Consider the following 14,792-nt stretch of genomic DNA (forward strand, 5'->3'; position numbering starts at 1 on the left):
CAAAGGTATCCTAGGGACTTCAGGATGCATCTTACTATAAACCCAAATACAGAACATTAGGGGCTCCAATGCCAACAAGCAGCTGCTAACTTTGGGGCTTCATTTTCATTTTTAGGTCCAGTGCTGAATAGCCATAACTCCAACTGAAGTTAGTGGGAGCTAGGGGAATTCAGCATCTCTGGAAAACAGGTCCACGGTATCCCAGGTTGGGCTCCCAAAAACTGTGACACCCATTATTAGTGGACACTTGGAAAAGTTGGGCCTAAGGAAAAGAGCCAACCAGTCAAATCCAAAGGACAGCAGGAGAGATGATCACACAACCTGCCCAAGGACAAGCCCAAGTGCCATTGGACAGACACACTCGACCCATAAAGAAACAGTCTTCAGCAAGCAGGCCAGCTCCAAAGGCCCTTTGTTTTATCTGCTCAGATCTTCCCATGACAAAGCTTGCAATGGTCCTGTTCCAAGCTTCCCAAACAAGCTCAAGGATAGGCTAAAAATTAGTTTGTTGTTGCAAGCTTGTCCCTACCCCTATAAAACAGCTATGGGGAGAAGATGTGCACACCTGGAACTCCTGAGTTCAAATCTCAGTTCTGCTGCTTGGGAAAAATCACTCTGTGTCTCACTTTCCATATCTGGAAAAACGGCTGATATATTATCCCACTGCCCACACACGTTCAAGGGCTGCAAAGTGCTATAGACCTACTGGGTGTGATTTTGAATAAGGAGAGCAGCTTTCTGCATGAACTAGCCTCCTCAGCATTAATTTAGTCTCTGGCAAAACACGTATCTCCTTAGCCTAGTAAAAATGCCAGCTCCAACACAGCCCATCATGTAACAGGGTCCCCTGCACATAAGTGGTGGGAACAAATACCCGCGTTGGTCAAACACTCTTGCTGCACCTTTGAGTGCAAAGCAATGGCCTATTTGGGTTACCTATGGAGGTGGTGGAATCTTCTTCCTTAGAGGTTTTTAAGGTCAGGCTTGACAAAGCCCTGGCTGGGATGATTTAGTTGGGGAGTGGTCTGCTTTGAGCAGGGGGTTGGACTAGATGACCTCTTGAGGTCCCTTCCAACCCTGATATTCTATGATTCTATGATTTCCATGATCAGCCTCCAACACAGAGAAGTAAAAGCAGCAGCTGCCCTGTAGCAGGGAGGGCTTGTGGCCAGTGCTCAAAGAGGAGGGGGGTTTTGCTCTTTGTCAAATGGATCTAGTTTTTCCATTTCACACTTGAAAGCTCTGATGGCTTCAGTTTCTTGCCCCCAGGCAAGAGAAGGAAACTTTGGAAGTGACATACCACCCTGTGCTAGGCCTGACTTCACTCCTACAAGAGTACAGTATAAGCAGATTGGAAACAAGAGATCCTGCTCCAGGGCTAATGTTACTGCTGCTCAGAATGGGAATGAAATCCTCACTTCCTCTTCTAGATCTCAGCCCCCAAGATTCAGCACTGACCCTGTTTGCCCCACTTCTCTCCTAAGCCTCCTCAGTGCAACCACTGGGCAGAATGTGGGGTCATGCCCCTCAAATGTTACTCTCCTGTCATGGTGCCACTCAAAGTGGTTCACAGAGAGCAGAGCTTCAGGTGCAAGGGTTAGAGCTGGAGGAGCAGCTGCAGTTTGAGGTAACAATTTTGAGCTGGGACACAAGCCCTGGGGTCTCTAGGGTGATGTCGACATTGCAGCTTGGCACGAACTTCCCAGCACAGGTAGACAGACTTGCGCTAGCAGCGTTCAAGGTAGCATACTAAAAGTAGCAGTGTGAACCTTGTGGGTGACGCTGGAGTTCTGGCTCTGAAGTAGGGTGACCAGACGAGAGGAAGAAAATATTGGGATACATGGGGGGGGGGGGGGGAAGGTCACCGGTGGAGAAAAAAAAAGTGCCAATTGCTGCCAGCGGAGCAAAAAAAAAAAAAAGGAGTACCACGAAATATCGAGACAAATGCCTAAATATCGAGATGGAGGATGGTCCTGATTTTATCAGGACGTCTGGTCACTCTACTCTGAAGCCGAGTGGGTAGCTTGGTGATCTCTGTCTAATGGAATGCTGAACTGTACTATACTGTTCAGCCACTAGGAGGTACTGTGTGTAAAATATGTAACGTAAATTAACCTCAGCCGTAGCTGGCAGAGCATTAAAGGATCATATGATGAATACATCTGCTGAGTGTAAGCAAATTCTATAACCAGTCCATATCTGGTACAAAGGAGCATGACATGGTGTCAGGAGTAAACTAAGAGAAACAGAATAAACAGCAAAAGGTTGCAAACAGAAAGAACAAAACTATAAAGGTTGTAGGATCTCATCTACATGCCATTCAGTGACCAGAAAACTTTAGCTTTGACAAACTTTCAAAATGGACAGAGAATATTTTGCAAAATTTTGCATTGCAAACAAAGTTCATTAAGAAACTGGAGATATACAGGTATTTTCTTTAATTTATACTATGCAGAAGCAGGCAGAGCATATCTTTAAATTTTTTGATGTTACTGAGGACAGTCACAAAGATGACTATAAAAGGATTCTGGCTATGTTGATGCATACTTTACACCTCAGAGAAATGTGGTTTATGAAAGAGCATATTTTCACCAGAGAATTCAAGAACCAGGGAAAAATATTAAGTGTTATATAAGAGCTCTGAATACATTGGCTGAAAACTGATTTGGGGAATGCAAAACGTTAAAATATCAGAGACAGGCTGGTTATTGAGTTAACAGATAAAAACTTGTCACTGTGGCTACTATTTAAGCTATTTACAGCTAAACAGATAGCAAAGCAGTTAGAATTAGTCAAACAGCAGGCAGGAGCAACTTGAGAAACCTGAAACTAGTGTAGAAGCTATAAACAGACATTGATTGTTAAAAGTCATCATAAAACCCCCTAGGCAAGGAAAGAGAACTCCCAGACTAAGAGGGACAAAGTCCAGCCTAGAAACACAAAGTGTGGAAAAAAGTCATATCCCAAGAGATGATGTATGTCCAGCTAGAGGTGCATAGTATAATAATTGCATGAAATATGGACATTTTGTATAGGTTTGCTGTACCAAAGCACTCAGGGAGTAGACTCATATTACAAACAATCAAGAGCCATTGTTTCTGGTATTGATCACTTGTGATGATGTAGAACCTGCCTGGAGAGTGAAACTCAATATTCATGGCAAGACCATGGCCTTGAAACTTGACTCTGGAGATGACATCACAGTCATCTCAGAAGGGACTTAAAGTAACTTTCAACCCCTCCTGGAGCTGAAGTTACCTGACTCAGCTCTGACTAGACCTGGAGGTATACTGAACTGCATGGGCCTGTTCACCAGAGAAACAGATTACAAAAACTACAGCTTTGCATTTAGAGTGCATGTGATCAAAGGATCAAAGACCAAGACCCTTTTCAGCTGCAATGTGGCAGCCTAAGGAGAAAAGTGGAAGAGCTCGATGAAAAGTTTGATGAAAAGACTTTTGAAAAGAGATCCAGTAGAAATCAATGTAAGCGACAATACTGAACCATAGAGTGAAAAAACTCCCCTACCAGATAGACCTTGGAAGAGACTAGGTGCAGATTTATGCAAATTCAGAGAACATCACTACCTAATCATTATGGACTATTTTCCCAGGTATATAGAAATATTGAATTTGAAAGACATAACATGTTGCAGTGTTACCAAGAAACTGAAGTGCATTTCACTTATTTTGGTATTCTAGAACAACTAGTGACGGATAGTAGACCATAAATTCATGATAGCAGAATTTAAGTCATTCCAAACAAAATATGATTTTGATCATATTATTAGCAACCCACATTACCCACAAATGAATGGAGAGGCTGAGAGAGCTGTACAGACAGCCAAGAAAGTCCTACTGCAAGAAGATCCATTCCTTGTTCTTCTGAGTTACAGATCAACACCAATAGCAGGTATTGGATATGTCCCAGCACAACGCCATATGAGAAGAAAACTCAGAACTATTGTTCCATCTTTGGAACAAAAACTATCTCCAAAGTGGCCAGACATGAAGAGAGTAGCCAAATCTGAAAAAAAGGCTAAAAGAGCTTATGCACACTTTTACAACAGCTATCATGTAGAGAACTGCCAAGTCTAGAACCTGGTGACCATGTTCATGTCAAATTGGATGGAGAAAAAGGATGGACAACTCCAGCTGTTGTAAGGAAAAGGAATTCAGCACCCAGATCATATGTGGTTGAGACCGATGGTGGAGAGTTCAACAGAAACCGTTGACATCTACAGTTTGTTCCTCAGAAAAAAACAATTAACAGATTAAATGCTATAGATGGCAGATGCAGAACAAGAAGTAGACTCAGGGATTCCAGACTAACCACAGTCAGTCATTGCAACTAATGGACAGCCAGATGAGCAAGTTGTTATGTGTTTGGGTTGTGTAAGCAGAAAACCAGTACAATCCAGAGACACTTAACAGAGTGATACATACTGAACTTTACACAACTGTGATAGTGTAAATATTGTAAAAGGCAGGAATGTAGGACATAAAGGGGGAGATGTAATAGAATGCTAAATGGCATTATATTACTCAGCCATTAGATGGCACTGTATGTAAAATACCATATATAAATAGACTTCAGCCATACCTGGCAAACCACTGAAGGATACTGTGATCAACACATCTGGGGTGTATAAGCAAGCTTTGTCACCAGTCCACATCTAGTACAGAGAAGCATGACATTCTGGTTACATAAAGTGCTCTTGAGCCAGTGATCACAATTCTCAGCTTTTGAAAACCTATTAGCCATTTTACAGTGTGCCAGGGAGTTTCTCACCCAGTGACATGGTTTGTGGCAGATCCCTGACGACACTTCCAGCTCTTTAGTAGCCCCTTAGGTCATGGATTCCAAGCTGGGCTCAGCCTCTCTCCCCTAATTGACAAGATTGCCTGGCTTCTGATGGGGAGTGGGCAGGGAGGGGTCCCATTCAGGTTTCTCAACCTGACTCCCAGCCGGGAGCAGGGTCTAGCCACCCAACTCTCCAGGAAGCAGCAAGCAGCTGGAATCTAGCTGCCTGGCTTTCTTGTCAATTTCACAGCTCCTGACATGAAATTGATAAGACAGGTGATGTAAGGTCACATTGTCTACACAGACATTGCATCGCCCTAGATATACTGACATAAGTCTTACACCTCTCATGGAGGTGGCATTATTATGTTGGCACAGAAGGGCACTTACATCAGTAGGAAGCACTTACATTGGTGGGAGGAATGCTGTTGTGTAGACACTGACATAATTAGGTCGACATAAGCTGCCTTATGTTGACTTAACTATATAGTGTAGACCAGTGGCTCTCAACCTTTGCAGACTACTGTACCCCTTTCAGGAATCTGATTTGTCTTGTGTACCCCCAAGTTTCACTTCACTTCAAATCTACTTGCTTACAAAATCAGACATAAAAGTACAGAAATGTCACAGCACACTAGTACTGAAAAACTGCTTACGTTCTCATCTTTGCCATATAATTATAAAATAAATAAATTGGAACATATTGTACTCGTGTATAAACAAATCATTGTCTGTATGAAATTTAGTATGTACTAACTTCGCTAGCACTTTTTATGTAGCCCATTGTAAAACTAGACAAATATTTAGATGAGTTGATATACCCCCTGGGGATACACACACCCCTGGTTGAGAGCCACTGGCGGAGACCAGCCCTTAGACTCTAGTCTGGTTTTAAAACAGGCTTTTCATGAAACAAAGGAAACCATGTAAAACAACAAGGAAAAGAGAACTGGGACCAGGCCAAGAGGTGAATCAGACAAGGGAACAATATGAGATGTAAGCATGCTGTGGTTGGGGGCGGTGGATGGGCCAGGGCCTAGAGGGGGGTGGAGATTGTGCTATCACTGCAGCTGAGTGATTTTTTTTTAACAAATAGTTTATTTGACAAAAAATGCAATTTTGGGTCAACTGAAAATATTTGTGAAATTGGGTAAAAAATAGCGAATAGTTCCAGCCAAACTAACTGAAAAAAATTCAACCTTTTGTTTTGAAATGTTTCATTTCAAAATTTGGCTAGATTTATTTAAACACTTAAAAGGGTATAAACCATGCGAAAACACAACAGAAAATGTTTTGCGTCAGATGAAACATTTTGTTCAACACTGGATGATTTTGCGGGACAGGGAGGTGGGGGATAGTTTAGTTCAGTCATCAAACTGAAAAATCCATTATTCACTCAGCTCCATTTACCACACAGCTGGCAGAATTCCATAGGCTTCCCTCCTCTCTGAACTTGGTTTGCTGGCTTCACATTTCTGGGAGAGTTTAGCACTTTGGTGGCTCAGCTGCAGCTGTGTACTTCACAGCCCCTCCTATGTGGGATGCTGTTTGTCCAGTCCCACTGGATCCCTAGGCTGCAGAGAGCATCTCTCACAGGTGGGATAGTCATTTGCTTGGTCTGAAGCCAGGTGTAGAAATTCAGTGGTCCTGAGCTCCTGCATGGCAGCACTTGCATCTACCACTCTGGGCTGAGCTCCTTCCCAGCTTCACCCTGATCTCCACTCATAGAATCATAGAAGATCAGGGTTGGAAGAGACCTCAGGAGGTCATCTAGTCCAACTCCCTGCTCAGCGAGCTGTGTCTGTTCTAGGGCACCCTCTGCTTTGTTGGCAGTCCCAGCTACTGAGTCACTCATCTCCTGCTAGGGTCTGTGTTCTTTTTGTATAAATCAATCCTCAGTGAAACATACTCTCTTGCTGAGCTAATGGAATGGACTGCAGAGCTCTCCAGGCCAGGCAATGAGCAGTAACTGACTGAGTGGATGCAAAAGGCACATGCTAGAAGGAAAGGACTTGTGGCTCAAACCCTAAGGGCAGCCTCTGCACAGAGGAGCACCCCTCCCCCCAGAATAGAGATGCTCAGGATGTATGATCACCCACTGTATTGACAACACCAAGCACCCAAAACACTTAGGCCTCCAAAACTAGCTTAAAAATCATGAGACTCCAAATATGTTGGGCTCTTTCCATTTGTCTTCTGGTTCCTGAATACTGAGGGGGTACTTGGGTCATGTTTTCAAGCTGTTCTCCTAAGTCCAAAGTACTAGAAGTTAATTTTTTCACAAAAGCTGAAATTCTCACAAAATCCCATGACTCCAAGAGCTGAAGCTTTAAGAAAAGCCAAGAATATGCAAATTGACAACACTGCACAAACAGAGCTTGTTAGTTAATTGTTAAGGCAGAATAGGTATGGCTAATCACTCATCCACACAGCCTTTGAGCTCTGACACACAAACGTGTGCACACAGAATCCTGCATGCATGCAAATCCAAGCAGGTAGACTTCTCCTGCATGTCCATGTCTATGCAGATACACACATATGAACAGATACCTACACATTCACTGCACTAATACATACACTAGTAACCAAAGATTGCTGATGTGTAATCCTGATTCATGCAGGGAAGCCCATCAAAAGCAAGACAACTGCTTTGTAAGGTGGGTCTAAGCCTGTGAGTAAAGGATTGCGGGCTCAGGCCATAACAGTGCAGTTTCCCAGATTTCTAGAGGTATTTATGTGTTGCAGTGCTGAACACCACAATGCCCAAGTGCTCCTAAGCACCTAAATCCCTTTCAAAATAAGATTTAGTCTCCTAAATTAGTTAGACTTTGCAACACCAAGTGCTGCAATGCCTAAATATCTTTAAAAATCTGGACCTTACCGCTCCTGGTTCTAATGTGCAGATGGAGTTACTTTGGGTTTTAGGCTTTGCTTGCACTCCATAGTTAAGGATACAGGAGCTGCTACAACCATGTTTTCAACCCCTAGGTAGGATCAGCCCACAGGTGAGGTTTTTCGGGAAGTTTGGAAGAAACTGGCAGTGTCTTTGGAGTTAGCTTGTGACAACAGCTGCTTTTCTTTCTCACACTGCATGTTACATTGAGATAGCTGCTCGCCTGTGTTCCTTACTCAGAAGTCATGGATGCCACATTGAGTGAGACATGGATCTTAGGCTATGTCTACACTGCATACCTTACAGCGGCATAGCGGTACTACAGCAGTGTTGTTGTAAGATATGCAGTGTAGCCGCTCTTTATTGGCAGGAGAGCTCTTCTGATGACAAAATAAAACCACCCCTAACACGGGGTAATAGTTTTGTTGGTGGGAGAGCATCTCCCACTAACAAAGTGCTGTCCACACTGGCGCTTTTCTTCAGCAAACCTTTTGTTGGTCAGAGTGTGTTTTTTCACACCCCAACCAATAAAAGTTTTACTGATGAAACTGCAGTGTAGACACAGCCTTGGATGGGTTCTTCTTGTAGAAAATGTACTGCAGTATCTTACAGTAAAAATCTAACAAATACTCTAATGATACTGCTGAGGTTTGAAGAACAGTGGAGTATTTTTTATAAGGGTTGCAAGATGGTTTTGCCTGTTCTGGGTTTTTCTGCATCTTCATCTGAAGCAGATGGTACTGACCACTGTCTGAAACTGAATATTGGGCTAGATTATTCATGGCTTCTAGTCTAGCAAGTCCTATATTCCTATGAATATTAATGGTGATAGAACTGTACTGGTACAGCTGACAATCTTAGCTGGCCTACAATCCCACGTATACAAGACATGGAGGTTCCTCAGGCTCTCTTTGCTCACTCATTGCCTGGGTGGTCCCAGGAGGAACCAGAGGAGTCCAGAGCACAGCCTGGAGCCTGGGCTGTGGGAGGAAATCAGCATGCTACCCAGTGAAGAAATCATGGGGAAGGAGTGGGAGAGGGAATTGGAAGAGGGGGCTTTGAGGGTAAGGGAATATTAGGAGGAAGCTGAAGGAGTGAGACAGTACTAGGGGATGTGAAGAAAGTGGGGAAGAGAGCAGGTACATCTGAAATGGAATGATAGACTCACTGGAGGAGTAGTGGCGAAATGGTCTTAATTTCCTGGCCAAACCACCTGATATGGGCCAGGGTTGCAAAAGGTTAATACTCACTGTTCTAGGAACCCGTGTAACCTGATATCGTGCTCCAGTCAGCACAGGTCCTAGTTTTTGTCCTGGAGTTAATCTGTGTTTGTCCAGATATTATTTGCCCAACAGTGCTATGGGCTCTGGTGGCATTGAAATGCCAGCACACAAGGGGGCAGAGTAAAAGTTGTCAGAGCAACCATGCCTCTCAGTTTCCTGATTCTGGGGGTGAAAAGCCCAACCTTGCCCTGAATATGTTATGCAAAGTAACATGAACCCTGGTGTGCTGTCGAATCTATCACTGTTCTTTATAACCACTGGGGAGGAGGGACAGGGGAGGACACCAGGATAAAAATGGTACTTAGTCCTTTTCCTCTCCAAGGAGGGTCATTATCTCTATTTTATAGATGGGAAAACTGAGGCTTAGAGAATTCAGGTCCCCTGAGACAGCTAATCAAGTACCCCAGCTACTGGCTCAGTGCTGTGAGCTCTGAGTTTAATGCTGTCAGGAGGAGGGAGCAGCTCATCTGCCAGCATAGGCCCTTAAGTCTCTTTGGCTCAAGGACAGACCCATAACTCACAGTAGTCAATAACCATTGACTGAGGCTGTTAATGCACTTCTAAGATGACAGAGATATAAACAGACTATGCAATATGCGCTGAACCTAGCTTCATCCCAGAGCCCTACCCACTCCAGGACACTGTACACCATAACTTTTTTGTAGAGTTTATGAGCAGCCTCTCACACATCAGGGTCTGGATCAATAATAAGAAAGAAGGATGCAAATTAAATGTTTTAAACTCGAAGAAACAGCATGAAGACCACCATCCATACCACATCACAGCCAGTTCGCCTGCTGCTTCCTAACAACTTGCATCAGGTTATTGCTAAAGGCCTCCATGCTTAGATACCAGAGTGACAGTCACTATAGAAACACATCTAAGAGAGAGACAGTCGGGGAAGTGTTGGGGGAGGGAAGCAGTCACCTTGGTACAATTATACACAGAAGGTGAGTTGAGAAGGGTATTTTGCCATTACCTTTGTTGCCCGTGCTCATCTGTCCGGCTAGAGCGGAGGACTGTGCCGGCTTGTCCCCCTTCGACTTTCTGTCTCTCTCTCCCCTGTGTGCATCTCACACTGCTCAGTTACGGCAGCCCTTTAGTGTGGTCTGCACGCTGAGCTGCGAGGAGCCTGAGCCCTGCTCTCTACCTTTTTTCTTCTCGTGTAATTTCCATGATCAGTTTCAGAATGACGGCACCTGACCCTGTGCCGCCTCAGTCACTGGCTCGCTCTCTAGCACGAGTGGGTTTATCTCGCATCCTTTTATTTTGTGCTCTCACCCGACTGGGGACCAACAGGTTTCAAAATAAAACAAAACTGCCAGAGAATGCTGGGTCTGCACTGTCTTTCTGCAGATATTCTCAGAGTCACTGAGAATGGCCTAGTTCCATAACATTCCTGCCAGCACTTTTGGTCACTAGAATATTCAAGGAGTGTGAATTCAAGGTGACCAGACACAGCCAAAGCAAATTTAGCTTTTTTAGCCAAGTGACTGTTTTTATGGGAGGGAATGAAGGTGCTTTTATAATATGTATCATAGCCACACTTGCAGTGTATTGTGCTGGCTGCTTCATGTACACACAGTGAAAAGGAGCCTCTGCTCTAACAAGCTAAACCTGAGATTTCTAAAGCATCTACACAGGTCAATGGCATCCAATTCCTTTAAGTCTCAGTTACCAAGACTGAGGAAGGAAACGTTATTATTCACATTTCACAAACAGGAGCTGAGGCTCAGACACATTCAGTGACTTGCTCACACTCATACAGGAATACTGCAGCAGAGCCAGGAATTGAACCCAGCTCACCTGAGTCTGAACTCAGCACCTTTGATTGCAAGCCCACCCTTCCTTTCAATTGGTAGCCTTCTGCATTTGTGCAATATTCTCTAATATGTGCTTCAAATTGACTTTCCATGAACATTCCTGCCAGTACATTTCTCCACCAGTATGTCAGTCAATAGAAGGCAACCCCATAAGAAGGCTGAACCCTCACAGAGCAAATGCACCTCTTTACTTGAGTGGCTGCTGAAAGAGAAAACTGTTGAGGTATTCTTCCAGCCATAGCATTGAAACAGCCTGTCAGGGCTCTGTGAGTTGGGCAAGAAACAAGAAAATTCACATACACTTCATTTGAAATATCTAAATGTGGGGAATTTGGACCAGCTCTTACTGCTCAAAGAGGCAGCACTGTTCACACAATTCAATGAAACGTCTTTTGCCCAGTGTGCTTGCAAAAAATAATTGGCTCCTTATAATTGGCTCACTGTACACAAAGAGCTACTGTGTGCTTTCAGTCAGAGGAAATTTTATTTTAGGTTAAGGGAAAACAACAAAACAAGAAAGAACCAGTAAAGTTTCCATGAGAGAGCACTGTGTGCATCTTCTCTGTAACAGTCTGTGTCAACTCTGCCTCACAAAATGGCAGCTGCCCCTGTAGCTAGGTACTTACAGTGCTATAGCAGCACAGGTACTCCACCTTCTCAAGCGGCTGTAGCTGCTATGTCAATGGGAGATGGTCTCCTGCTGACATAGTGCTGTCTGCACTGGGGGTAGATCACTATAACTACGTCTCGCAGCAGTGTGAATTTACCATGCCCATGAACAAATAGTTATACTGACACAGGTGTGTAGTGTAGACCAGGGCACAGATTCCTTTGAAATTTAAGATTGCAGGGCATAACAGTTGTGTAGCAGTACCCCATTTTTCCTACTATCCCAGTCCTCATTCAGCACTTCCTCTCTTCTGCATTATACAATAACATAGCACTCCATTGCAAATACAGTATGTGCCAGGCAAACTCCAGCTGAAGTTAACATAAAGAGACTGCCCAGCCCATTGTATAAAGTGCAGGGGACTTAAAGCCAACCACCTCTGAACTTTGGGAAACTGGATCTGGATGTGAATTCTGCGACTAGCTCTCATCTCTAGCTTAAACTGCTCAAACACGTGAGTTCACAAGTTGCTACAGCCTGAGACGAATGAGTAATGGAGCCCCGATCTATCACAGACACCAGATAACATTACAGCATGCAATGCTGCTGGCACCAGAGAGTGCATCCATTAGTGACCGCACTGCTTTTAAATAAAAGGGGAATCACGAGCCTTTGTCTGTTGGGATCTATCCATCCAGCTGCTGGTCACTCTCTCTTCCTGCTCAGGGTATTCCTGAGCATCACTGAGGCTGACAAGAACTTGATATTAGGTTCCATTTTATGGCATCATAAATTGTTTATATTAGTCACATTCAGCCAGCTCCTCTGCTAATTAAGCTAATGGGGTTGGGGAGGTTCCTGCATCTCAGGGTTATCAGGCGTCTATATTACTTTCTTGCACATGCTGGAACAAGACCCATCTATACTCAGTGCAGCTAAGTGATCAGGATAAGGCTTTTCCGCATCACATGCTGGGTACAGTGCCCACTCTCCTCACCTGTTGTTCACCTCTGGCTTTCACTTCATTGTGTGGCCACTTTTGGACCCATAAGGAGTGGCAAACACTAGCTGCAGCTGGCTCCTTCACCTCAAGGGCCAAAAAGGCCCTGGTGAAGGAGCAGCTTTGAGAGCAAGCAACATCTGTGATCAGAAAGCCCTTGGGGTTGAGAGATCATAGAATATCATTATTAGAAGGGACCTCATCTAGTCCAACCCCCTGCTCAAAGCAGAACCAATCCCCCAACAGATTTTTTTTACCTCAGTCCCTAAATGGACCTCTCAAGGACTAAACTCACAACGCTGGGTTTAGCAAACCAATGCTCAAACCACTGAGCTATCCCTCCCCCCATAGATGGGAGTTATGGGCAGATGGCTGATAGAACAGTCCTCACCTCTCAATGGGGTCCAGTCACTTACACTGCCTCCCATTCTAGACATCTCCTGCGGCGTGTTTCATTAACTGGATTGGCTTGTGGCTCTTGGTTTTCGCTGATTTTATGTTTTTTTTGCTTTGATTCTAAAAAAGTAGGGGAAGGTGAAACAGGGACCACTGGCCTCTGCCATGCGCCAGGCTATAACTCTGAACCACATCCAATGGCTGGGGCAGAGACATAAAGAGCAGTCACTTGTGGGCCTCTTGTTTGTCACCCTGTGTGCACCAGGAGTTCTGTGAGCTGTAAGCAGGAGGCTGGCAGCTTGCTCTTGCTGTTTGTTTGATGACTGTTCTGCTACAGTTATTTTTAGCCAGTGACACCCAGGGTATTTCGCTTCAGGATGTCCGGTCTGAGCCTCTTTCTGGGAATCCCATGCGCTCTAATTGTAAACAGCCCCATTCAGTTGCTGTGAGAGTGCAAGGCGTTTTTTATTCAGCAGGGTTATCAGGTGTGAGTCAAACAGGAAGCCACTTGCGGCAGCAGAGACAGGCTTCCTCAAGCTGGTATTAGAGGAAAAAATGGTCTCACTTAATTCAGTAAAACAAATCCAGCAGCTCTCACCACTAAGCAAAGCTGAGTTAAAGCAAACAATGCTCACAAATGATTTGTTACAGGGCATTCATGGCTGTTGATTTCAATGAAAGGTAGGCATCTAACCTGCTTAGGCACTTTTGAAAATCCCACTAGGTCCTTATCTGCATCTTTAGGCACCTAAATACCTTTCTAAATCTGGCTCTTAAGAGCCTAAATCTCATTCAAAGTCACTCACTTTGGAATGGGACTTAGGTGCTTTTGAAAATTCTGTTCTCTGTCAGCTATGTTAAAGAGCCCTCTAATATCAGAAATCTTTTCCCCATGTAGGTACTTACAGACCAGGATCAAGTCACCCCATAAGCTTTTCTGCTATAAAGCCTTGTATACATAGTGAAATGGACCCACATAGTTATTGTGGAACAGCTAGTGCGGAACAGCTCTCTGTGTGAACACTATTCAGGATAGAAGTCACTTTTCCACCAGACTAATTACTTTGCTTTGTGAGTGGAGTAATTATTCTGGAAGAAAAAACAATGAGGAGTCCTTGTGGTACCTTAAATTTGTTAGTCTCTAAGGTGTCACAAGGACTCCTTGTTATTTTTGCTGATACAGACTAACATGCCTACCACGCTGAAACCTATTCTGGAAGAAAGTCACTTTGGCCTGGATTCACAAGGGGACTTGGGCGTTTTGATTCTGAATGTTGCAATGTCTAAATTTTGGGTGCCTAGAAAAATCCCCACAGGAACACATGGTGATTCGCAAATCTTGAGGTAGATGCATATAGGGAGCCTGGGTATGTTAGAACTGGATGACTGGAAAAAGGCTAATGTAGTGCCCATCTTTAAAAGAGGGAAGAAGGAGGATCTGTGGAAGTACAGGCCTGTCAGCCTCACCTCAGTCCCTGGAAAAATCATGGAGCAGGTCCTCAAGGAATCAATTTTGAAGCACTTTGAGGAGAGGAAAGTGATCAGGAACAGTCAGCATGGATTCTCCAAGGGCAAGTCATGCCTGACTAACCTAACTGCTTTCTATGGGGAGATAACTGGCTCTGTGAATGAGGGGAAAGCAGTGGATGTTACTCCTTGACTTAAGCAATGTTTTTGATACGGTCTCCCACACTAGTCTTGCCAGCAAGTTAAAGTAGTATGGGCTGGATGAATGGACTCTAAGGTGGATAGAAAGCTGGCTAGATCTTCGGATTCAACGGGTAGTGATCAATGGTTCCATGTCTACTTGGCAGCCGGTTTCAAGTGGAGTGCCCCAAAGGTAGGTCCTGGGGCCGTTTTTTCCCCCAACATCTTCATTAATGATCTGGAGGATGGCATGGACTTCACCCTCAGCAAGTTTGCAGATGACACTAAAATGGGAGGAGTGGTAGATACCCTAGAGGGTAGGAATAGGATACAGAGG

At 44.3% G+C, this 14,792-nt stretch overlaps 1 protein-coding gene across 3 annotated transcripts in view; it reads right to left on the reverse strand.

The window, feature by feature from the left end:
* Window positions 1-14,792, reverse strand: part of HDAC7 (histone deacetylase 7) — a 258,212-nt gene that overhangs the window by 184,931 nt on the left and 58,489 nt on the right. For 2 of the 3 annotated variants that reach the window (XM_075061050.1, XM_075061048.1), the window contains exon 1: window positions 9,959-10,149. The exons of the other annotated variant lie outside the window; for it this stretch is intronic. In XM_075061050.1, coding sequence (XP_074917151.1) covers window positions 9,959-9,977 — 19 coding nt within the window. In that variant the 5' untranslated portion in view covers window positions 9,978-10,149. Of the gene's footprint in view, window positions 1-9,958; window positions 10,150-14,792 lie in introns of those variants that run through there. 3 annotated transcript variants of the gene reach the window in all.

This window comes from Chelonoidis abingdonii, chromosome 26 (assembly GCF_003597395.2).
Source record: "Chelonoidis abingdonii isolate Lonesome George chromosome 26, CheloAbing_2.0, whole genome shotgun sequence".
NCBI lineage: Eukaryota > Metazoa > Chordata > Testudines > Testudinidae > Chelonoidis > Chelonoidis abingdonii.